Source organism: Penicillium brevicompactum (genome assembly GCF_028827555.1).
Source record: "Penicillium brevicompactum strain IBT 35665 chromosome Unknown utg000007l_segment0_segment0, whole genome shotgun sequence".
Lineage (NCBI taxonomy): Eukaryota > Fungi > Ascomycota > Eurotiomycetes > Eurotiales > Aspergillaceae > Penicillium > Penicillium brevicompactum.
This window is the reverse complement of record NW_026623210.1, coordinates 1,003,690-1,027,945: the sequence shown is the minus strand read 5'-3', so window position 1 is coordinate 1,027,945 and position 24,256 is coordinate 1,003,690. Positions and strand designations below refer to the sequence as shown.

General features: G+C 48.9%; 11 protein-coding genes across 11 annotated transcripts; 7 read left to right on the top strand and 4 right to left on the bottom strand.

Moving 5' to 3' along the window:
- Positions 1 to 122: 122 nt before the first annotated feature.
- On the bottom strand, positions 123 to 2,027 carry N7506_011158 (uncharacterized protein; the record flags this gene model as incomplete). The annotated part of the gene is made up of 3 exons (XM_056960451.1): positions 123 to 420; positions 472 to 1,393; positions 1,523 to 2,027. The coding sequence occupies 3 exons, from the start codon at positions 2,025 to 2,027 to the stop codon at positions 123 to 125; spliced, it is 1,725 nt and encodes a 574-aa protein (XP_056806606.1).
- A 3,505-nt stretch (positions 2,028 to 5,532) lies between these two features.
- Positions 5,533 to 7,338, top strand: N7506_011157 (MDR family MFS transporter; the record flags this gene model as incomplete). Its single annotated transcript, XM_056960450.1, has 4 exons — positions 5,533 to 5,715; positions 5,782 to 6,161; positions 6,213 to 6,642; positions 6,691 to 7,338. 4 exons carry the CDS (start codon positions 5,533 to 5,535, stop codon positions 7,336 to 7,338), a joined length of 1,641 nt encoding a protein of 546 aa, XP_056806605.1.
- A 296-nt stretch (positions 7,339 to 7,634) lies between these two features.
- N7506_011156 (glycosyltransferase domain-containing protein) lies at positions 7,635 to 8,858 on the bottom strand (the record flags this gene model as incomplete). The annotated part of the gene is made up of 1 exon (XM_056960449.1): positions 7,635 to 8,858. The coding sequence occupies one exon, from the start codon at positions 8,856 to 8,858 to the stop codon at positions 7,635 to 7,637; it is 1,224 nt and encodes a 407-aa protein (XP_056806604.1).
- Positions 8,859 to 9,296: 438 nt separating this feature from the next.
- N7506_011155 (uncharacterized protein) lies at positions 9,297 to 9,580 on the top strand (the record flags this gene model as incomplete). Its single annotated transcript, XM_056960448.1, has 2 exons — positions 9,297 to 9,457; positions 9,478 to 9,580. 2 exons carry the CDS (start codon positions 9,297 to 9,299, stop codon positions 9,578 to 9,580), a joined length of 264 nt encoding a protein of 87 aa, XP_056806603.1.
- A 1,068-nt stretch (positions 9,581 to 10,648) lies between these two features.
- On the top strand, positions 10,649 to 12,716 carry ugd1 (UDP-glucose dehydrogenase; the record flags this gene model as incomplete). The annotated part of the gene is made up of 3 exons (XM_056960447.1): positions 10,649 to 10,865; positions 10,937 to 11,415; positions 11,496 to 12,716. 3 exons carry the CDS (start codon positions 10,649 to 10,651, stop codon positions 12,714 to 12,716), a joined length of 1,917 nt encoding a protein of 638 aa, XP_056806602.1.
- A 524-nt stretch (positions 12,717 to 13,240) lies between these two features.
- N7506_011153 (putative MFS sugar transporter) lies at positions 13,241 to 14,781 on the top strand (the record flags this gene model as incomplete). The annotated part of the gene is made up of 2 exons (XM_056960446.1): positions 13,241 to 14,113; positions 14,167 to 14,781. 2 exons carry the CDS (start codon positions 13,241 to 13,243, stop codon positions 14,779 to 14,781), a joined length of 1,488 nt encoding a protein of 495 aa, XP_056806601.1.
- A 115-nt stretch (positions 14,782 to 14,896) lies between these two features.
- Positions 14,897 to 16,507, bottom strand: N7506_011152 (Zn(II)2Cys6 transcription factor domain-containing protein; the record flags this gene model as incomplete). Its single annotated transcript, XM_056960445.1, has 4 exons — positions 14,897 to 15,619; positions 15,682 to 15,816; positions 15,890 to 16,396; positions 16,433 to 16,507. The coding sequence occupies 4 exons, from the start codon at positions 16,505 to 16,507 to the stop codon at positions 14,897 to 14,899; spliced, it is 1,440 nt and encodes a 479-aa protein (XP_056806600.1).
- A 676-nt stretch (positions 16,508 to 17,183) lies between these two features.
- N7506_011151 (uncharacterized protein) lies at positions 17,184 to 17,780 on the top strand (the record flags this gene model as incomplete). Its single annotated transcript, XM_056960444.1, has 1 exon — positions 17,184 to 17,780. One exon carries the CDS (start codon positions 17,184 to 17,186, stop codon positions 17,778 to 17,780), a length of 597 nt encoding a protein of 198 aa, XP_056806599.1.
- Positions 17,781 to 18,320: 540 nt separating this feature from the next.
- N7506_011150 (arginase) lies at positions 18,321 to 19,403 on the top strand (the record flags this gene model as incomplete). The annotated part of the gene is made up of 3 exons (XM_056960443.1): positions 18,321 to 18,404; positions 18,457 to 19,043; positions 19,094 to 19,403. 3 exons carry the CDS (start codon positions 18,321 to 18,323, stop codon positions 19,401 to 19,403), a joined length of 981 nt encoding a protein of 326 aa, XP_056806598.1.
- Positions 19,404 to 19,704: 301 nt separating this feature from the next.
- Positions 19,705 to 21,945, top strand: N7506_011149 (Oxoglutarate/iron-dependent dioxygenase; the record flags this gene model as incomplete). The annotated part of the gene is made up of 4 exons (XM_056960442.1): positions 19,705 to 19,785; positions 19,859 to 20,728; positions 20,779 to 21,681; positions 21,745 to 21,945. 4 exons carry the CDS (start codon positions 19,705 to 19,707, stop codon positions 21,943 to 21,945), a joined length of 2,055 nt encoding a protein of 684 aa, XP_056806597.1.
- Positions 21,946 to 22,934: 989 nt separating this feature from the next.
- Positions 22,935 to 24,143, bottom strand: N7506_011148 (uncharacterized protein; the record flags this gene model as incomplete). Its single annotated transcript, XM_056960441.1, has 1 exon — positions 22,935 to 24,143. One exon carries the CDS (start codon positions 24,141 to 24,143, stop codon positions 22,935 to 22,937), a length of 1,209 nt encoding a protein of 402 aa, XP_056806596.1.
- Positions 24,144 to 24,256: the final 113 nt, after the last annotated feature.

Below are 24,256 nucleotides of genomic sequence, written 5' to 3'. Positions count from 1 at the left end.
TCTGCAACGGTCGACATGGTAGTATAAGACAATAGAAGACAGACCTTACCTGGGAAATAAAAACCAGTGTTGAAACAAATAGAAGAAAGGCTATACACCGCTCACAACTTTGGAAATGGCGTTCATCTCTCTTCGCTCGTGTCTCCATCGCTGTGTTTCTCTGCATGTTGAGTATTGGCTTGGTGCTGATACTTGCTCTCTTTGTTCAAGATACTGGCGCGACGGACGGCGTCGTCTTCGACATCGTCCAGAGTACGCAGGAGTTCACCGTTCGATCCATACATATGGGGCTCTGACCGAGCCAGCGAAACCACGTTGAAGACACTAGTAGTTTTTCGGAAGATGCGATCCATTTCCTCCAGTGAGCGCATGGTGGTTTCAGGGAAGAAGAAGTAGACCACGGGCACAATTGCGGCATTGCTAGGTCTGGTTAGCACATGGAAAGCTAGCAATTAATCAAAGAAAACTCACATGACGGCAAAGATCACATATGTTTTGTAACCAATACTCTCGAAGGCAACCGGAGTGATCATGACGACCATGAAGTTCCAGATCCAATTAGAAGAAGTGGATAAGGCGTTGGCTGGGGCACGAATTTTCAATGGAACAATCTCGGCAGGATACAACCAGGTCATTCCTAGCCAACCAACGGCGAAGAATGTGTTGAACACAAACAAGAAAACGGTCTGAGCGATACCAGCTTTAACACCCGTAGGAGTCTGTTTGTGGCTTGCAGAAATACTATCCGCGATCGCAAGGACTGCCATTGATATCGACATTCCAACAGCACCAAACAGCATAAGTGATCGGCGGCCGAACTTCTCGACAGTGAAAACCGCCACCCAGGAAGCAATGAAGTATTCAGTGCCATTGCAAGCGGCAATAAGACGTGAAGTTGTAGCATCCAAGCCAACTTGGCTCTCCAAAAGGGTCGGAATATAATAAGTGATCAAGTTGATACCAGAGATCTGCTGGAACATCTGATTGACATATGCCAACATAGTGCGGTGGAAGTGTCGGTCCTCGCCCATAGTGAACATGTCTCGGAAAGAGCCTGTTGCCATCTCAAGCACCGTAGCTTTGATAGCGGTGAACTCGGTTTCGATGAACAGCTCATCGGTATCGTCGCCCATCAAACAAGCAAGAACTTCCTTCGCTTCTTCCTCACGACCCTTCAAGATCAGCCACCTGGGAGACTCGGGAAGGAACATGACGAAGCCGAGGATGATTGCGGCGAAGAAGATCTGGAACGCTAGTGGGAATCTCCACGCGACCTCGTTGGGGTCGGCGAACATCAAGCCGAAGTCGATCCAGTAACTGATTGTGATACCACAAGTAATCATAGCACCTTCGATCATGACCATCTGGCCTCGACGGTGGGACTTGCAGCATTCTATTTCAAGTTAGCATCTGTCGATATTGCGCGTTATGTTGATTCACTCTGGCATTTGCAAAATAACTGGAAAGTGATCCATGTCCGCGGGTATAAGGAAAGCAAATGGGAGCGTGGGACTAGGCGTACCGGACTGCCAAGTAGGGACTGTAGAAGTATTGATTCCATTTCCTAGGGTATGCTTTAGCAGGGTATTCGATGATATTTTCCAGTTAGCTTTACCAAAGCCAGTGACCAATCTGCCAACAATGAACTGCGCCAGGCCGTAGGACGTGCATTGCAGAATCGCACCGATGCACATGATAAACGAGCCGACAAAGATAGCCTTGCGACGACCCAAGATATTTCCGATCCAGATTGTGGGGATTGAGCCTGCAAAACATCCCAGATTGTATGCTGCAACGGTGATTCCTTGTCGTGTGGACTGGTTGCTTTTCGCTGCTGAACTCCAGCCCTCGGTATACGATTCCAACGTGTTGATCTCGGGGAAATATTTGTTAAAGGATTCAAGTGTCAATAGTCCACCTGTGACACCCTGATCATAACCAAACAGCAAAAAGTCCATGCCGGCCAGGAAGCCGATGGCGACCTGTAGCTGTGTGCCATTTAGACCGAGGAAGCGTTTGGTCTGCATCTTGGCGACAGCGGAAACCCCCTCTATATATCTTCAGTATGTCAAAGTGTCAGCCAGATCAGAGTGAAATGTGAAATTCAAGAGAGCGGAGGATCGTCCACGCGGGGGAATCGGGAGGTTTTAAACCAACCCCAGGCGGCCAAGGCTCTTCTGGGATTAGGGAACTCTTGGGGATCACCTTCTACCTCTTGCAGCCGAGCCGCTGCACTGAAATCCAATGTGATTTGAGAGATCTGGAAAACATTGAGTGAGAAGGGCCCACCTTCTCCAATACTACCAGGCTAAAAAGCAGGGTCAGATCATCACTGGCAGCCTCTCCGTCATTTCTGGTTGCACGGACATTCAAGCCCCACGACCCTCCAATACAAGCCTCCGACACCGAAAGAGACAGATACAACGCGACTCGCGCCAAGCCTCATGTCGGGCAAAGGCATCAATGTGCCGGCTTCGCCAGAATCAGTTAGTGGACTTCCGGACGGGCCCATTCAGGCTCAGGGCGCCCGCCGATCTCCTCTCCAGCCTGTCAGATCTCAGTGTCAAAGTGGAAACTCCCCCGCGTGAGAGAAAACCGGGTCTCGAGCGATCCGGGGATACTGGAAGGAGTGCTTTGTCCAAGAGTCGATCTAGAGCTTATGTCTTTCGAAGCCTTCTTGGACAACGCCAATATAATGCCAATGCAAAGCCAATAAAGTGCCAATGCTATGCCAATTTTGACTTGCCCCTTTCTCTCAACTCTGTACTCCGTAGAATTTTGTAAATCTCTTGGAGTGTAGAATCAATGTTATTTTTGTAAAGACCAGTCGAGCACATCGGTACGGAACCCACCTATAAATGTGGTTGCTTCTTTTCGGAATTTTCCTTTGCCCCTGAACTTCTCAACTGGGCGCCTGGCCGGTAAACATCCGAGGCCGAAGTTACCAGTGGCTTGGCGTGTGTTATCGAGCCTAGGCTTTTTTGAGTCACTACATTTTTCATCCCAAATCGTGTACACTGTACGCTGTACTCCGTACCGCGCACGGAGTAGTCTTTGAAGTTTTGGACGAGCCAAGATGTAGATGACTCTTGTTTCTGCTGTGCCATGGAACCCCAACGGGCCTTCACTTCGGCACTCCGCACCCTCCGAAAACCCGAACTTGATTTCCTTGAGTCAAGCAAACCCGCACTAGACGAAGCCACTTGCTCCACATCCCTACTCTCCACGGCTGCGACCGAATCCCGGGGGATAGGCACGACAAACTTCCCCATGAGGCAGTTCCGGTCTACGCGGTAACCCGCGTTCTGGTCGCGTTGCACTCCGTAGGTACCCCGTACTGACGCTTGTGTGGCTACTGCATAACACTCTCGTTATAGCCTAACCATCTTTTTCGTGGAATCCACACCACACCTACTTCCTTGCTCCAAAGTTTCGCGTGGCACTTCCCGATCGCCGCTGAAATCATTGGGAGCAGGGTATAGAGTTTTCACACAGCCATGGCGCGCAGATCGCACAAAGGGCCAAAGTGCCATGACCCCTGGCGCGTGCTTCCGTGTCTTGTGAAGCGTAAGCTTGGCGTGGTATGACCATCGAGCTAAGTTTTGAATCGGGCGCGTCGTAACGGGTACATCCTCAACGGGCGCCTTGGGTGTTGTGGTCAGAGGAAAGTGACCTCCATTCGTCAAAATTTAGGGGGCCAAATTCACTGATAGCCAATAACACGCATAATATCAACTAGAGCTTGATGTCACTGCTCAGTCGTCTCATGTGATTATTTTGGATCGAATAGTTACTCCGTACGCTGACGTACCTTCACCAGGAGCCTGGGTCAGATATTATGACCCCTGGACATATTTCTGCGTAGTGTAATAATCCTGATTATGTGATGGTGCAGACACTAGATCTCAGAACAGGGACTATGAATGTTTAAAGTACCGAGAAAAAGAGGCGATTGAATCAGAAATAGGTTGTCGCGTTCGTTGTATTCCCAGGTGGAGAGGTTCTCCATCTGATACCGGAAAAGCCATCCAAACACTAAGACAGTGCCCCTAAATGTCTTCAAACGTCACGTAAAATGTTTTTCTACACAAGCCTACGCACGAGTGTATGACCGAGAAGAAGTACCAAGATATTCATATACCCATATTTATTTTCTAGCCCTGAGGCGCTTAGCCTACGAGTATCACTTTGTTCAAGGCACGAGGCCTCCAACATCCATTTAGGTATATGCATTATATAATTAAATTGCAAGAACACTGGACCCGAAGGAGACCAACGTGCATTCCTCGGGATATTATATAGCAAGGTGCCAAGGTCACCCACAAACCTTGTTGATGGACCCGAATTCTCGCAAGATCTACCTGCCCATTGGTACCGGGGATTTACACATAACCTCCGGGAGCTCGCCCCTGATCCCCAAGGTTCCACCCTTTCAATACATTCATGGATGTCATGAATCCTTGGCGTAGTGGTCATTACCAATTACACATGCTTCTCAGCCTTGTTCGGTGCATATCTACGATTTAAGCCCCTGGAACTTGAAGACTGGGTGTATACTAAACACGCAAGCCCCAATCTGAATCGTCATCTCTTGTTGAAGATAGCTGGAGTTGTTCCGTTCGAAATATGCGCATATCAGTCTATCATGGAAAGGTCGCACAGGCTCATGACGCCATGCTATACACGGATTATCAATACATAGAGACCTAGTTACCAAACCTTGGAAGATCACACGCGTAATGAGCTAACAACCAGGAGATCTGGCCTCTGCACATACCGATTGAATCGCATATCAAGCTTCCAAAGTTCTACCAGGTGGGACTCGATTGAGATGGATCGGTGTACCTCATGATTTTATCAAATGACGCAATGATCCCAAGTCATACTGTAATTAGCAAGCTCAAACCAATCAACAAAAACGAACAGGCACCTCGAAGAAACCGGCTCACTGGATTGCATGTGTTTTGGGGATGAGGTTGCAATCTTTGGAATGCAGGGTCTTGGGACCAACCTTCCGGTAGATCGGCTTTAGCCAACTGACATTCAGAACAGCAAAGAGTGTACTAAATCATTGAGCTAACTAATCGACAATCTAAGTCAGTGAAGGCAAATATCCATACAATCAATAAGACCGAGTCTTATCCGAATTGAGGCACTGCATATGTAAGAGTGCTAGGTCATTATTTCATAGAAACTCCGACGGCATGCCAATCGTCCGCAGGAATGTGGACTTTTGACAGCACTCAACAAAGCACTCGTACGTATGTGGCCCCTTTCATCACAGTATGTAACCTACTGAGATAACCTCTCGAACAAGGGGTGTATACCTTGATTTAGGTTGTATGTTCGCCATGTCTTTTTTGAAGTAGCTCATCCTCCACGCTAGTGGAAGAAATACAGACTCAGACAGTATCAAGATCCTTTCTCAAATCACCGACACCTTTCTCACTCCGGTGTGAATGAATTACAAAATCTCAACTCTCATGATCTCCCGCAGTTGAATACAAAACTGGGGGAAATCAATTTGGGTTCATGGCCGACAAATCAAATTTGAGAGACTATCGAGACGATGTCTCTGTGGATCGAGATGATATTCCCCTGAAAGAGACAGGGTCGGACTTGGGCGACGAGGATGAAAAGCAAGATTACCCGCCAACCTCAAAGCTTGTTCCGATTTTGATAGGGTTGTGCTTCCAATCATTTTGTATTGCGCTGGTAAGCACCAAAGCATGATTTCGTGTTGCATACGGCCAGAAGCTAATACAGAGATTGATTATACAGGACAACACAATTCTTTCCACCGCCGTGCCAAAGATAACCGAACAATTTCACTCCCTCGGTGACATTTCCTGGTATGCCAGCGCCTACCTCTTGACAACTTGCGCAGTCACTTTACCTTTCGGCAAGATTTATACGTATTATTCAACGAAGTGGACATATTTGATCGCGCTTGCCTTGTTTGAGTTAGGATCCGTGATATGCGCAGTCACACCGTCGTCGAATGGGTTAATTTTCGGCCGAGCGATTGCTGGTGTTGGATCAGGCGGGCTGTCCCCGGGGGCTTTGCTGGTTCTCGCAAACAGTGTGCCTCTTCATCGTCGCGCGCTTTATTTCGGGATAATTGGGAGCACAAGTGGGATTGCGACAATCACAGGACCATTGTAGGTCTTCTTCAACATGGGACCTGCGTGGCGCAAACTAACTCATTCCAGAATCGGTGGCCTCTTGACCGATCATGCTAGTTGGAGATGGTGCTTCTGGATCAACTTGCCTTTTGGCATTCTAACTGGCTTCGTCATTTTGTTATTCTTTGATGATTCGAAAGCGAAGACCATACTTAAGATCGGCAAACTGAAACAACTCAAACGGATGGACCCACTGGGGATCGCGACGTTTGTTCCCGCAATTGTGTGTCTCCTGTTGGGACTACAGTGGGGAGGGACTAAGTACCATTGGGATGATGTTCGTGTAATCATCGTGTTTGTTCTATTCGGAGTTTTTGGCTCCATGTGGGGGATTATCCAAGTTTGGAAACAGGATGATGCTACAGTCCCACCTCGTCTGCTCAAAAACCGCAACGTGCTCGGAGCAGTGGTCCACGCCATATTCCTTGGAGGATCCTTTTTTGTCTTTGGATATTATGTGAGTTGTTTGGGTAACATTGGTATCTCGCAGCTGACTTGTGTATAGCTCCCAATTTGGTTCCAGGCTGTTAAGGAGGATACCGCTTCACAGTCCGGTATTAACAATCTACCGATGGTGGTGTCAATGATTGTCTTCTCTGCACTGGGTGGAGTTCTGGTAAATTTCGTGGGATATTATACTCCGCTCATGTACGCAGGAAGCGCCTTCCTCACAATTGGCTCCGGTATGTGCACGACGTTTACAGTGGAAAGCGGAACCCTTCAGTGGATCGGATACCAAGTGATCCTTGGCCTCGGCGCGGGAGTTGGGTTCCAACAGTGCATCAATGCACTGCAAACTGTACTCCCAGTGCATGATATACCGATCGGCATTGCCATAATTACTTTTGCCCAGAGCTTGAGCGGCGCCATGTTCATATCAATTGCTCAGAATGTGTTTGAAAACCGCTTGGTGGCAAGTATAACAAAGTTTGCACCCAAGGCCAGTCCAAAGGCCTTGATCGAAGCCGGAGTTTCACATTTGGCACAGCAAGTACCGAAGGATGTTTTACCATCCGTGCTTTACGCCTATAACATTGCCATCACACAGACCTTCTATGTGTCTGTTGCGGCTGCCCTCCTCTCGTTCATTGGGGCTGGACTTGTTGAATGGAAGTCCATGAAGCGACGACAGAAGCTAGATTGCAAGGATTGATACCCGGAGTTGGCGGTTGTTGTCGAGCGTTAGGAACCTTGGAATTGGTGTTAAAGCCATTCGTGTATTGATTTCACTTCTCTTTCACTTTTCCTCCATTCGATCATCTTGCATAGACCTCGGGACACAAGAAGTGTAAATAGAGTTCAATCATTGACAATAGTCTATAAGGATGGAAACAATTAGGTCCGTGGTATGAGTGAACAAGAAATATGTACAATTATTTCAACACAAAAGCAACAAACCTAGAGTAAATGCGCCGTCGCAAAGGTAAAAAGAAAAAGAAAAAAGAAAAATTAGCGCTTCTCTGGTCGATCACCAAATATGTCCTTTTCAAATGGTTCGCAAAGATCTTCCCAACCAATCCACTCGTTATCCATGTCCATCCAAGCACCAGCTAATTGCTCGCTTGGCCCAGACTCCGATGGATAGTTGTGAGCAATAACCCACCTCCTTCCATCAATCGGGGAGCTGGAAATAACATCGCTTTCTTTCGCCGATTTGACTCTAGTCTCCAGAAGAGGCTTGGCGTGCTCCTGGAACCAGAGTCGATACCACAAGTCATCGAGATAAGTCTTTTCGCCGATGCAGTGGAACAAACCATAGACATTCTTGGTCACAAGGTTTGTGCCCAATAGCAATTTCGTCACTGCATTGTGAGGGTCGGACTTGAGAAGAGGAGCAATTGACTTCATGAGTCGCGTTAGGGAGGAGACGACGTTGGCAGGTAAATAAATCTCAAAGGGCTGGAAATTGGAGGCCTCGATTTTGTTCTCGGATGTCAAGGTCCAGAGACCAATTCCCTTCGATGTGCTCTTATCGAAAGCGATATGCTCCAGAACGTGATCAGAACCGACACGGGTCTGGAATAGCCCGGAGGTATAGTCAATGCCGACGTGAAATTCCGTTTTTTGATCGGCCTCCCTTGTCGGGATGATCTGATCGGGCTCGCCTTCTGGTGCAACTTTCTTCGGATCTATGTCATCATGGAAATAGTTGTTATGTAGGTCCACTGATCGCCAAAATTCTTGTTCGCCCCAAATATCGCTCATGTATCTCTGATCCGAGTCGCTGAATTCATGAGTTGGGTCGTAGGTGTCTTTGATACGTTTCAAAGTGGCAGCGAACAATTCTCTCATATCGCCAACTGGACCCATGATAGTTCCAGAATTGAGCCACTTGGGTAGATTGTGACTGAGTTGTCCGTCGTCGGGTCCAAATGCGCCGGCAGGCATGTCGATGTCCGGAATGGCCCAGCAGCCGGGTCGGTTCCAGTCTACCGGGTAGCAGATCTTCTCGGGACCGAATAGAATAGTTTGCCGTGGAGCATTGTCCCGATTGAAAGCATAAACCGAGTCTTCGCCAAATCGTGCTGCAATTTTGGCGTTTGCTTTTTCGATTACAGAGAAGTATCGCTGAATCAATACATCGGCGGGTAGTTGGAATACCACATCGTAGCCATCGATCATTAAAACCAGATCATCGTCGGAGGCAGATTCCAAGCTGTCAAGATAGCGCATCACATTGCGTACTTTAGCAAGATGGGTGACAGAAGCATCCAAATCCCCGGTCTTATTCCAACCGTTGAAAACAGGGATTGGATAGCCTAAAACGGTTGATGATACAACCGCTCTGCACAGCTGAAGGTGCGGCCCATTTGCAGGGATGAGTAGGTGAAATTTAGAAGTTTTTGAGATGCTTTCTTTCTCGGGGAGGTCTGTGACACGTGAGTCTCCCTTGTTGAGCAAAGTTGTCTATTTCCAGTTAGCCACGAGATTCTATGAATACAACGCGAAAGAGATCGAAAGCAAAAAGAAAGGCAAGATCTCACGTCGTCCGTTGACACGGATAAAGGCGTGCTTTCTCCGATCGGAGAATGACTTTGAAAGAGAGTGACCAAGGCGACGACGACAAAGCCAGCTAGGATGGCCCAGTGCCAGCGACTGGTAAACAGCATCATGACGCCTCTGGTCGAAGCGTACAAAAGGGAACTCTTCCCCTGGGCTAGTGAAGAGTGCAAATGGCTGACAGTGGAACAGCTGGCTGGACTTGCAGCCAAGACCGGATATAGGAGACACGAGACACTTCCACTCCCTCTGCTGACAGCCAAGGGTACTCCGTATGTGCAACTCAGAACAGGACCAAGTCGTATCCGCCCCTTTTCCTCTCCAAGTCTCGGCCACTTTCATGCGTCCGCCTTACCATCCAAACCGAGGCCAATGGGCGACGAAAGCAGAAATGAGATCAAGAAAGACCCACCCATTGAGTAGGGCTGATGGAGATCCAAGAGCTATCGTATCTCGCCAAGAAGTCGTATATAGGAGGACATATGGGGTTCAAAATACGGAGTAGATTAGGGGCAGTGTTCAAAGTCTAGTCTGAGTTTAAGGGCGGAGCGGATGAGAGAGGGGCATAGGTACGGAGTAGAATGCGAAAACAAAAAGAATACAAATGAGCCAGCATTCGCAGGATAAATTGGATGTATTGGCGTATTGGACTAGGGCACATGTACAAATGAAGCCTCGGGATTCGCTCAACGGACCGTGGACGCCAAGCCGGCTCGGTTGGGTTCAGCCTCGTTGAGCTAGTATCGTATCGGTATTACAAGCATACATTGTGTCTTAAATCTACTTAGCGGTTCGCAAAACTAAGGAATGGACTCGAAATCAAGAGCAGCATGAAATGTGCTTGAACTGTTAGTACTATCATCTACGGAGTAATTTACCTCATACTTCGTAGACTGACACCAATTACTCTGTAGCTGAGAGGTTCTTGTTCAATCAGTGTTTGTGCAACGTCGTTTTCATGAAATACAAATAATAATGTTTGCTTCTCCGTCCGGAATACCTGACAGATCCCCTGCCCAGGTGCCCAGGTGAACTTGATTGATTACGTGGCTAAGCCGGTCCTGCACGAGCAAGCAGCAAGGGGCTGACCAAACAGCACGGCTGCATAGATCGCTGAGTACGGAGTGTACTTCGTACGCATGTATTGATTACCCAGGGATCAGCTGTATCAATACCACCCAAGTTACTCCGTAGTGGTATTCCACATGATGGCCGATCTATGAATATCGAAAGGGACATGCTACTTTCCGGTTCGATTTCACTTGCCTATGACAGGTAACCAATTGCCTTGGCGGGACGAGGCACCATAATTAGCAATAAGCAGCCATGCATCCGGGTTGAGTCTTCCGGTCTTGATCAGATCTTTCAACTGACAAAGGACTCCCCTGAATTCTGGAGGTATCTCCCAAGGTGTGAAATAATTTCGGTTTTTTTCATTCGGGCTGAGGCTACATCTTGCAACAATGTCTTCCCTTACCAGCCCGGAGCTTGACTCTGAGACTATCCTCTCAACTGAGTCCACTGTACCCACAACCCCAGAAGGAAGTCTTAATGGCGGCACAGACAAATCCGATGCCAATTCACCTGGCACAAAGACTACTGGAGATGAAAGTGACTTGGATACCTCGATATTTGCGCGACCGGTGCGCAGCATTTGTTGCGTCGGGGCCGGATATGTCGGTAAGTGCGCCCTTTCGCTGTACCCTCTTGGGCCGACATATTACCTGCAGAGTAATACTGACCACCAACAGGTGGACCAACCGCTGCCGTGCTTGCATTGAAAAACCCCCACATTCGAGTCACCGTCGTAGACAAAGATGAGCGGCGCATTCGACGATGGAACTCCCGACACTTGCCTATCTACGAGCCCGGTCTCGCAGAAATCGTCCGGATCTCACGAGATGGGCTGTCACAAGCTCCAGAAAACACAGTGCCATCTTCCAACGATGACTCCGAACATGTCAACTCACAATCGTCGCCTGCCTCAACCTTCCGGGCACCGAATCTGTTTTTCTCAGCGAACGTGGCAGAGTGTATTCGGGAATCCGATATTGTCATAATTGCGGTGAACACGCCAACCAAGATGCGTGGATCTGGTGCCGGTAGCGCAACAGATATGACAGCATTCGAGGCCGTGGCCGCAGATGTTGTACAACACGCCCGAAGTGGTGCGATCATTGTGGAGAAATCCACAGTCCCTTGCAGAACGGCTCAGATGATACAGGAAATGGTACGTCATACACGTCATACACATCCCGCGCATTAAACGCACGATGCAAGATAAGCTGACAGTTGACATTTTTCGCGCAGATTGGTGTTCGTCGACGTAAAGCACATTTCGAGATTCTGTCCAACCCGGAATTTCTGGCAGCCGGTACCGCCATACAAGACCTCTTGCACCCGGACCGAGTGATTATCGGCTCGTCAACCACCAAGGATGGTCAAGTCGCAGCGGAAACACTGGCTGGGGTGTATGCTGGATTCGTTGACCGATCTCGCATCATCACTACTAACATCTGGTCATCTGAGCTGGCGAAGCTTGTGGCAAACTCAATGCTTGCCCAGCGACTAAGTAGTATCAACAGTATTTCGGCGATTTGCGAAGCCACTGGAGCCGAGATCAATGAGGTCTCTGCATCTATCGGCATGGACTCCCGCGTGGGCGACAAATTCCTCCGTGCTGGAATCGGATTCGGCGGCAGCTGTTTCAAGAAGGATGTCCTCAGTCTCGTTTACCTTGCGGAGTCTCTGGGTCTCAAGGAAGTTGGAGCCTATTGGCGCCAGGTCGTGACTATGAATGAGTACCAGCGTGACCGATTTACCAGTCGTGTCATCAAGTGCCTCAACAACACACTGGTTGGTAAGAAGATCACTTTACTGGGCTACGCTTTCAAGAAGAACACATCAGACACTCGTGAAGCACCTGCTCTTGAAATTATCAAGACTTTGCTTGATGAGAACCCCGGCGAGATTGCTATCTTTGACCCCTGCTGCAATCCTTACGTGATTGAAAGCGAGATCCGTCAGCTACATGGATATGGTCCTCCAGCTTTGAGAGATGATGGCGGAGCAGTCAAAGTCTATCACAATGCATACGAAGCATGTGAATCATCGAATGCAATTCTGATTGTGACCGAGTTTGACGAATTCCGAAACACTGAGTCTGCCGTTGTCGCTCCTCCGCAAGAGCAACAAAATGAACCTTCAAAGGATTTGCAAGAGGGTATTGTTTCAAACATCGGTGGCATGAAAGATAGTGCTTCCCTGGTCTACCTCCAAGAAAGGCTCAATGACGAGCCTAACTGCGCTGCTGACTGCCCGGATTGCCAACGCGAGAACGGCAAGGAGATCACAGATCGCAAGCTCAGCGACGCTCTTCCCAAGCAGCAGGTCGACTGGGAGAGTATTGCAGAAAGCATGAGTACGCCGAAATGGCTCTTTGATGGACGATGCATCATCGATATTAAGAAGATGACCAAATTGGGAATTCGTGTTGAAAGTATTGGTTCAGCTGGTGATGTTTGTTTATGATGTTATGCTCGGGGATTTGAACACTTTTGTGTATGTAATATGGCGCGTTTCTTGTGAAATTTTGCAATTGTCTTTACTCCATAGGGGTCTAATACATACTGTACAGACGGGCAGACTTCCCGTGCAGATCATTTACCCGGCATTTACCCGTCGATAAGCTATAGTGGAGCAGCTTACATGTGATGGAGGAGGGGCTGACGGGTTCAGGCTTCCGATGAAGAATTTTTTTTGTCATCGTATACTGACGTTCTGCTCAGTTTGAATTTCTGACAAGGGTCCTCAATCTCGATCTTGGATCTAGCGAAAAGTTTCGAGCCAGTAGGACTCTTCGCGTTGAAGAACCACTTCCACCGGTAAGGCCCGAGCCGCTGTGACAATGGCACTGTCTCCTATCAAGCGATTGCAAAAAATGCCACGATATGTGCCAGCAAGTTTTATTTGCTCCCTGAATGGGCTGTTATTTGGGTGTGTATCGTATCTTCACTTGAGATCCTGTTCAGCAAGGAAGCTCATCTGCAAATAGTATGGACACAGGCATCATCGGGCCTGTCACCGACATGAAGGACTTTGTTGCACAGTTTGGGGGAAGTCAATCAGCTACGATTCATGGTCTCATCGTGTCGTCTATCTTGATCCCAGCTGCAATTTCTTCATTCTTTGCTGGCTTTTTAGCAGACAAGTTTGGGAGGTCCAAGGGCATCAGCATCGGTGTATTCGTATTTGGGGTTGGCGCTGCGATAGAAGCAGCTGCAGTTCACCTTGCCATGTTCATTGTTGGTAGGGTTGTCGAGGGTGTGGGCGAGGGTCTGTTTCTCGGGACTTTGGTTGTGTATGATGTGCCCGTGAGACCATCGAGTCAAATGAAATTTACTGACTTCGACACTGTTAGATACATTTGTGAAATCTCACCAACAAGAGTCAGGGGGACATTCACAACAGGACCTCAGCTGCTTATCACCCTTGGGCTTGTCACTGGCTTCTTTACGTGCTACGGTACCTCCGGAATTCAAAGCTCCATGTCATGGCGCACACCATTTATTGTGCTCGCCTCGTTGTCCATGACCCTTTCAATGGTCTCGCTCTTCTTTCTTCCCCCCTCACCTCGCTGGTTGACTATACATGGTCGCGAGGGAGAAGCGACCGAGGCTTGGAACTACCTAGGCGTCAGTCAAGCAGAGCGGGAGAAGGTGGAGATTGAACTCGAAAATGCCGTTTCATCCCCCGAAGAGGTACACGAGAAAGGGACGAATGTCACCCGCATGGCAGAAATTCAGGTACAAGCAAAGCCAAGACACGCGCTTCTGGATCTTTTCTCTCGCGATGTTCGTTCACGCACTGGTCTTGCAGTATTCATGATGGGGATGCAACAATTGAGTGGAATTGACGGGGTTCTATACGTAAGTCTATTTCAACTAGATTCAGCCCTGACACATCATTGACAGGATACTAGTATGCCCCTTTGCTATTCCAACAAGCCGGTCTAGCATCATCAGAAGCAAGCTTCCTCGCATCTGGAGTCTCGGCACTAGTCATCTTCGGCGTCACCATCCCTGCATTGATCTGGGCTGACCAATGGGGCCGTCGAGCCAGTACAATTTATGGCGGCGTTGCACTCAGCATCACAATGTTCTTAATCGGCGCCCTTTACGCATCGGGGACTGTGCACGGCTCCGTTGGAGCCGGGCGCTGGGTCGTCATAGTGACCATTTACATATTTGCCGTGATCTATTCCCTGACTTGGGGAGTTGGTATCAAGATTTATGCGGCTGAGATTCAGCCCCAGCGTACACGAGCGTCAGCGACCAGCTTGGCCCATGGTAGCAATTGGGCGGCAAATTTCTTGGTTGCATTGACAACACCAATTCTCCTGTCAAAAAGCAGCTATGGAGCATACTTTTTGTTTGGAGGTTGCTCTATCTTGACTGCCATTGTGTGTGCCCTGTTCATGCCGGAGACCAAGGGCCGATCGTTGAATGAGATTGAAGACGCCTTCAAGCGAAAATCTCCACGCAGTAGCAGTGTTGCAAGCAGGATGCTGCGACCCGTCTTGAAATGGAAGTCTTGAGGAAATGCTTGGGGAAAAATCGTGGGATTCATCCAAACCATTCTAGATTTTTTCATTAAATCTATAGTCAAGAGAACAGGGCATAAATCATCAAGTACCCCTACAGCCGGTAGGCTCAGAGTATACAGCAAGTCTCTCCGCGGGGCTCATTTGAATCGGCTGAACTGGGAGAGAGGATTGTGCTCCCCGCCAAATCCGAAGCAATCCGCTCGCGGTGGCCGTTCAACACAGAAGCCAACCAAATACCGCGATTCATCCAGGGCAGTTCCGTAAAGTCAGACTGATAGTCAGCAAGAAGAGATTCTATCTTTGCCAGTTGAACGATGTCGTTCGTGCAAGCCCAGGCCACGACGAGAGAGAGGGGCATGTACGCTGACCCCATAGGTCGGTAGCAACAGGCCAGTTCACCCTGTATGAGGATCTCACCGCAAAGAAAAGCACACTCAGCCTCCAAGCTGGGGTTGGCCGGGTTGAAAAGCCGAAGAAGAGTGTTTAAAAGCGCACTCAACGTACAAACAATTGTATAAGCGGCTTGGAGACGTGAGTGTCTTGCAACATCGGCGGTGGAGAAAGAGTTCGGAATGAAGGTCAAATACTGATCCAAAGCAGGCTTGATGATCTGGGCATCATTCTTTAGTTGAATATGCATTTTTGCGATTTCGAAGATATGTGCATCAGGGTCTTGAACGAATTGTGGGAGCATGGCGAGATGATGCAATTGAGTTGAATTTTGGCTCTTCTCGAAATTTTCCGGATGGAGCCGTTTTCTATACGAGGTCATCATTTCCCAGAATGCAGAGTCCATTTTGATTCGAGGATTGACGATTCCTTCAAGGATCTGATAGTGTCAATGGTTAGTTATTGCGTCAGAGTAGGGTTGCCGTCAAAGACTACACTTACTATAGGAATGCAAAGCGTGATGACCATCTCCATCTCAAAGTGAGATTTCCATTCACCCAGTGAAGAAGCCTTGAGAATACAAGCAATGGCCTCGCTGTGGCTAGTCAAGGTGTCGTCGACTTTTCCGAGCCAACTCTGTGATTTGGAGTAGTTAGTCTGTGCTATATAGAATTGTTGCTCCCTTTGAGACCTTCGCCGCTGAACTTACCTGGCATATGGTGATCAAGTATACAGCGCATAGAGTATGCGATGTCCGCGCCTCTGATGGATGATTTAGGCAATCTCTTAAAGCTCGCAACGATTGGCCATAATGGACCAGTGCAGCAGGCGGGAATGTGCCTTTGTGGATAAAGGGATATGCCGTAGAAACTGCCTTCACGGCCGAGTCTAGCACGGCACTGTTACCCAGTCGTTGTGGGATTTCCTTCAGGAATGGACCATAGTAAGTAACGGCGTATCGTACATCGGTGATCTGCAAAGTTTCCACAAATGCAGCTGCCAGCCTGCCAGTGGCCGTGTTAAGCACACTCGGTGGGGTACCAAAAGAGAATATGATCTCATCTTGAAAAGGGCCACGCGACTTTTGAAGAGCCCCATTGTGTGTTTGCGTCACTTTGATAGGTTGATTCTTGAACATGTATCGCTGTTGCCCACTCCCCACACACGCGAGCTTTAGACGCGAACAACGTGAGCATGTCGGTTTAAGTTGATCGCACTAGTACGTGCATTAATAAGGGCTAGTATCATCCACCGTGGAGACGATTCGGACCTTCTTTTTCACCTTGCGACATGCGTCGCAGCCCCGGCTAGATGGAACCCCTGGCATGATCTTCCGATATCACTGTCCGAGTACCGATGAATTGTGGGCGAGGCGTATAGGTCCGAGGCATAGAGAGAATGAAATGGCCCAAAGGAGAGATTTGGGGCGCCGTGCATGGGTTTTGTGTGACGACATCAAACGCTGCCACAGCCCCGAGCCCAGAAGCCTGAGGTCGATCTGCCAAGGGCCTGTGCTGGCATCGTTCTGCGACGTAAGTGGCTTCCGAGGCCTAAAAACAGCGGGCCACTCGTATCGGCAGCTGCGCTACTCCGTCTACGGCTAGTCATTGGAAAAGCCAATCGTGGAAACGGCCCCCACGATCGCCCTTGCCAACGTGCACTGCCCAAGGGTCTATTCGAAGAGCCAATCAGCGGTCGCTCTGCCGTTAAGGAAAGACCCGCAGCACGTGACACGGCGCATTATCTCACCCGATTGGGAATAGGGGCTCTTTCTCAGATCAGCTTTCACCAGCTATTTCGAGAACCATGTATCCATTGCTTATGGCACAATGCAGAATCTACCCAAGAATCCATAAGTCTCTGGCAATAATGACCTTCAATTTAGAATATAAAATTTCTCGTGGGATGGCAATCTTCTGTGTACTCCACACTTCCAAAAGCTCCAAACAGCCTTTCGCATTTCTTCATCAGGGCCCTCAAGTTGTTTCAATATCTCACCCACCATGACTTTTCATCTATCATCACTCTTCTCATCCTCTGAGAGCAAGTCTAATCCACAAGCCTGTGCCTCCTTTTCGCTTCGCTCGGCACCATGGGATGGGGGTAAAAAGATCTTAGTCCATCCATCTGGCTATCCAATGGAGGCTCCACCCATGTATACAATTGCTATCCCCTCAGCCAACTCCAGCAGTGTGGTATTATCTCACGGATGGGGCGGAGGCCAATGGGATATTGTCGGTGATGCTCGCCTTCCGACCTTTTCATCCAAAGTTCGCCTTACCACCCATGGTCAAGGAATGGAGATGCGCTTCAGCGAAATGTCTGGGAGTGCGACCATTCAAACACCAAACATGGGGAAACTGAAATGGAAGCTTGACTCGATGGCTCTAACAACCTTGGAATTGCGTGACGAGTCTGGCACAAAACTGGCCAAATACTATTCTGGAAAGACATCAGGTGAAAAAGTGTTGGAGATCCTGGTTCCTCACGACGTTCGGTTCCTGGAGTTGGTGCTCTTGTCTGGCTTTGCCACAAAGACATTGAATAAGACTGCATTGGAGACATCAGGGGAGGTATTCGGTGCTATTGTAGGGGCTTGAACATTGGAATCGTGGCGATCAATGTGGTTGAATCAGGCCATCTTATGTATGCAACATAGCTGGGGCAACCGTGGAATCTTTGTATATTTAGCGAGAACCTTATATCCATGAACTGCGCGGACATAATCCTATCAATGCCCAATTAAGTCGACGTCAGATTCAATAATACTCGTGGTATTGACTGTGTGCGACCGAAATCAATAAGTCGGGTGGTTTTCAACCACTTGTTCACTTAAGCAATGAACTTTGGTGGTGGCTTTGATAAAGCCCAAGCCATTTCAACATGGCTCGGGAATACTTGTAGCAGCTTAGAAGCTCAAAGAATTTGTGTCGTGTAAACTTAACTTTAAGGGATGTCTTTGGATCTTGGAACACTCAGCGGGACCGACGGTTCCTCTAAAGTTGAGTATAGCCGGATCAGACATCCTTAACTGAAAATTTTGCTTATTTTCTATATTCCCCCTCTACAATCCTTTTATTTACGTTGAGAAATAGAAGCTGTCCGAAAATTGCTCTATACCCCGCACAACACTTATCGCCATGGCGCACCTTGCTTCTTTTCGACACAGACTGCTTGCGGAGCCGCACTTGGCTGTTGTTGCAGCCAACATTTCCTGTGGTGCTGTAAGCTTCAACTCTACTGACATCGTCGTATACTTTGCTAATAAAAGATCAGCCCAGGGATGGCGCTCACAAAGGACCGCGTGCCATCATCGATTCTGGTCTCCTTACTGAAATCCAACCTGAGCTAGGCTGGCCAATCACTATTGATCATATCCTCAAAGAGCCTCTGAAGCCGGTCAAAGAGACGGACTCAGCTATTGAAGGTATGAAAAGAGCTCGCGATGTCAGCGAGAGTACTCGGCTTATCAGCGAGCACGTCTATCGCCATGCACGGCAAGGACGATTCGTGCTGACACTTGGTGGCGATCACTCGATTGGAATTGGAACTGTGACTGGTATGTCGAAGGCTATTGGCGAGAGATTTCCGACTCGTGAACTTGCCGTGCTGTGGATCGATGCCCATGCCGATATCAATACTCCGCAGACGAGCGAGAGTGGGAGGATACACGGCATGCCACTTGCTTTCGCTTCGGGACTGGCAGTGCCATCGAGTGAAGGTTTCTTCGGGTGGATTGAAAAGTCCCATTTGATCAATCTCCAGCGATTAGTTTACATCGGACTTCGGGATGTCGATGAAGCGGAGAAGCTGATCATCACGAAACATGGTATCAAGGCTTTCACCATGGACGATGTGCGACAGTAAGCTCCTAATATCTTGTTGCGTTCTTCGGTCTCTGAAATATGTCTAGATACGGTATCAGCAAAGTCATGGATTTGGCCCTGGAGTATATCGGCGATGATACTCCGATGCATGTCTCGTTTGACATTGACTCCCTAGATCCGAAGCATGCACCCTCCACTGGATTTCCTGTTGCGTCGGGGCTGTTGCTTGAAGAAGGAAAGCACATTTCGAGGCGACTTGGTGATTCGGGGAACCTGGTTTCGATGGATTTGGTTGAGATCAACCCCGACGTTGCGAAGTGCAAGTTGGAAGTGACCATTGAGTCGGGAAATATGGTCATTAAGAGTGCTCTAGGACTAGAATACACCAAACAATGAATTTCAGATGGAGATCTTTTGGGGTTCACGCCTTACAAGCGCCGCCTTTCCCCCCATCTCCGGATGGTGGTGCAATCTCTCACTTCAATTGTCGCCCTTGTTCTTTCCTAATTTGAGACCGTTCCTACCCTACCCACCATTTCCACCCTTTTCTCCTCACTTCTCCTCTGTCCTGTTCTCAAGAAGTTTTCCCGGCATATTCGACTTGGGTTTGTGCCAGTATCTCAAAATGACCGGTGCCACGACAGAATACAGCGACAATGATTCAGCACCCCAAGTTTCTGGGACAAAGGTCGCTGAAATGGATGATCTTGGTTTTGAGGATACTCAACGGCCTCTGCTAGACCTGGCAAAGCAAATGGCAAATCTTGAGGAAATGGAGGTATGTTCACTTCACGGCCCTATCCTCGTGTGATAGAAATGATCCTGTCTGCTAATTTTATGAGTCTGGTTAGAGATCAAAGTTCGATGCTTGTGTCGACTGGTTTTGGGCCCAGCTACTGGAGTCTATTGAAATCGAAGAGAACGAAGGGTCTCATTTGCCTCTCCGCTTTGAGTCTCTTCAATTCCCAAGCGATGAAGAAATGTATCGAATCAAACCACAGCTATTGAATAACCTCAACAGGCTCCTGCCGAATGTTTTTGAGGGCGATATTGTGGAAAGTGAAGGTTTTGCGGAGCTCATGGAGACGAGACTCCCGTTCGTTTACAGGGCAACTAAACTGAATACGCTTCAGGAATATTATATTGACCCATCGGCGAACGCATACTACAGCCAGCTTATTGATCCGATCTTCACCCACTTCTGCAAAGGACTTGATGGAGACAATACAACCGAGTCGCTGGTAATCTCAGAGAGACTTGTTCAAAACACTGCGTGTGACAAGCTTGCAAAGACAATCGCCGGAAATGCGGAATCCGCCTCCTTCGTCTGCGGAAGTCTCATTACAATCCAAAGCAACGAAGCTTCAAAAAATGACCAGGTTCCTTCGTCTCCCCCGGTGAGACTAGGCTGGTGCATAGGAGAGGGCCACCCTGCCCACCTTCTTACTCTGCCTCTCTGTCACAATTTACGTTCCGAGTCAGCAATCGAGGGTCTGAGCAGCCTGGCACAGGACTGTGTGCCTGCTAGTTTTGGAAAGGGCGGAGAGGACGTTCTCGACCTTGAGTATCGCAAAGCAGGAAAGCTTGATCCACATCAATTTACCAGCAGCTTCAATCTGTCCGACTTTCAAATCCTTGAGAACGTGGAGCAAATGCTCCTCCCAAACCTGTTCCCCGGTGATAACAGCCAAAGGATCAAGGCTGAGCTGTACAAGTTGAATGTATGAGACGCCTGACGCCCCTCTTGATCGACTTCTAACATGGGCTGTAGGTCTACTCTGGGCCTTGTGGGCTATTCCGAAAACATGTTGACACCCCGCGATCGACTGCTCAAATCGGGTCGCTGGTCGTCTGTCTGCCATCTCACTTCACAGGAGGTAATCTGATCGTGCGACACCAAGGAAAAGAAGTCGATTTAGATTGGAGTCAGCATAGTGAGAACACTATCCAGTGGGCTGCATTCTACAGTGACTGTGAGCACGAGATCAAGACCATCACAGCAGGACAAAGAATCACATTGACATACAATCTGTATGTCACTCGGCCAACAGCAGTGGGGCTTTCTGTTCCAACGGAAATAGTCATTGACCCCAAGAGCTTGTCGTCATACGCGTGCTTGAAACATGCCTTGATGAATCCGGAGTTTTTCAGAATGGGTAAGTTCACGTTACCCAAAGATTGGCTGTTTGGTTTCCCTCTGGGTGATTATGTTGACCCCGTTCTAGGTGGCATCCTCGGCATTCATTGCTCGCACGCCTATCCCCATACCTCCGAAGGATTCAGTGACTTGCTACCGAACGCTTTGAAAGGTGCCGACCTTGAGCTCTTTTCAATCTTCAAACGCCTAGGCATCTATGTTGTGGTTCGTCCGGTATTTGACAGCGAAACCAAAGAGCTAAAGCGAGCCTACAACGACAAGCTAGATCAACTCCAGGAAGACGACTACCAGGAATTTCTTTCGTCGTTGCCCGTTGGGCCTTCAAACATTGACCTTTACTGGAAGTTCCTTCTGTTCTCTCGTCGCATGAGGACCCTTGAGGATGTTGACGAATATGCGAAAAAGAACAACATCCAGCTGCACAATCGCCATCTCTCAGAGAGATTCCTCATCGGGCGCAAATTGACTCCTTTCAGACATTCTGATGGAGACGAGCAGGATGATACACTGATTGAGGTAACTCCATACCCTAAATATGGCGGCGTGGTTTGAGACTTGAAGCTGAGACATCTTCTGCAGATTCTGATGGGTGGTCACCGCTGGGACACTTTGCGTGGTGTGACATGGATGGGTTGCCCGGGAAATCAAGAAAAGGACTTCACCTATCTAGCGTACGGCAACGAGGCCTCTGTTGGAACATTCTACAGCTGTGCCGCGATCATCGCTCACATCCCACCGTTCCATATTCGAGAGCAACTCTTTGCAGCCCGGGATTGGTAGCTTTGGAACATGGGAAGGAAACATTGCTAACGAATGGGTGTACGTGTCTTGTTGGAATTTGATTGCTTCTTTTGCTGTGATCAATCAACAAGAAGTTTGCTTCATCAACAGGATTATGGTGGACCTCGGGACAAAAGCAAGAACGTTATTATTATCGGTGTGAACGCCCGTGGACAGATCCATGGATAGCCCAATCAGATAAGCTCTTAGGAAAATGCCAAAGATGTGGATCTTGCATACTGTTCTCCGTACGGCGTATTCCGTCCACAGGTACATTTTGTGGTATCCATATTATGTACTTTCCGCGGGACAACAGGGGTGAATTGTGGTGATAGAAGGGACCAGTACTCCGTATCCCGAATACGAGATGCTGGATCCGGGGGTCTCCCAAGGCTCCCGTGAATATGGGTCGTGAGGGACGAACTGCAAGGCCCTAATCAGGCTAAAACTTATTGTGTCTGACCTTATGTGGAGCCGATCAGTTCGAGAAAGTTAAGCCGAACCCTCAATTTCAGGCGGCCCATACTGTCACGCAGGGAGTTCCCATTCTCGGAAAGGGATGAAACATTGAGCTGAACGCGGACGGGAGACGGCTGTGCGTCATTATTCTCCAAGGTTGAAAGGCCGCGCGGAGACCAGCAGGAGGGACCAATGGCGGGATGCCAACGAAGCCTTCGACGCCTTCGCGTGCACGGTGGTATCTAGCGGTCTTGGCGCACGGGTGCGAGGTGTGGCGCAGTTTGAAACCCGAGTTTTAAACGAGCCTGGCCTTATAGGGCGCAAGTGTAGCCGTAGACATTTCGTCATGCTGCTCTTTGGTTCCAATTGAATACTAGGCACTAGCTCAGTAGAATCAGAATATACAGCGTTCAATACACTCTACACACCGCAAGGAGATGGGGTTGAATGGCGCGTTTGGGCACTATATATCCAAATTGGACGTTCATTATATCTCTATGATGCACTGTACAAGACATCGCCAGGACAATCTATGTCCTCGGTTTGGGCCAGCCATCGATGTCACCGAAGAATCGCGACCGATAGATTTCGTTCCCCTGCATGATTTGGGTACGCACTCCATCGACCACGAGACTGGTATGGTTCCCGCGGAACAATTTCCACAATGATTGCGTGTATACAAAGGCCCCGTCTGGCGCAAGACTGAATCCCTTCAGATCTGACTGAGGGAGCTCCTCCCATTGACCTTGGCGGTTGATCCCATGGCGATCATTGGAGGTGCACTCAAACCCAGGCATGTATTTCGCAATGGCATCGTCGAATTTGAGACTGAACGACATGGTCGCGATGTCGAACGCTTGCACTCCAATGTCGTTAGATACCAGGAATACACGCTCGTTCGGCACAGGAACAAGATCGTGAGGGCCCGACCACCAGCTGTATCCGTGTCCCCATTCGGTGTCAATGTCCCAATATTCCGGGAATGTGAATTTGAAGGCAGGATCTTCACTGAGCAGACCAGTCTTGTTGTCGAATGGATATCCCTGGATGACACCGTAGGCAGGCTCAGGGTCCGATCCATCCGCGGCGACATTGGTACCACACGCCCACAACTTCTGGCCTTCTTCGTCCCAGATCATGCCGTGAATAGCGCGGAGACCCTCCACCTTCTGCAGAATGGGAGGTTCGTCCACGAGCGGAAGAGCGGAACTCATATTATAGATTTGGATGCCATCCCAAGGACGTTGGCCGGTGGTAGCGACAGCGAGGCGATCACCGGGTAAAGGCTCCACGGCGTGTGCATTCCAAAGCACGTCGGTGTCTCGGTTGACGGCGAAGGTGATCTTCTTATCGATGGAAGGAATATCCGGGGTATGGTTGATGACGACAATGAGAGAACTGTAGATGGCAGCGACGCTCTTGCCGTCGCGCATCCATTTCATGTCAGTGGCATCATTCGCGCGACCGTATAGGCCGCTACGAATACGAGGTGGGAGGTCCTGGGTGACATCTTTGCGTTCCCAGCTCCATTTGATGATTCCTTCCCGGTCGTGAATCTTTAATGTGGGTGGATGTCCATAATCGCCAGTGATGATATCCTGCCAGGGGAGATTGGTGGAGGTTGGCTTAAGGGCGGTGGAATTCTCGGCTGTAAGACGAGGTTGAGGTTGAATGAGTGGCACTTGAAAGGCCAAAGGCTCGAACAGCAAGGAGATCCAACCAAATAAACCGCCTAACATGGCTTAAACATTATTTGGAGGGTAAGGCACAAGTACAAAGGAAAGCATGAAGGCTCAGGGGAGGAGGGGGATCCAGACGGGAAAGGGAAACGAGAACGGGCTGACAAGGCAAA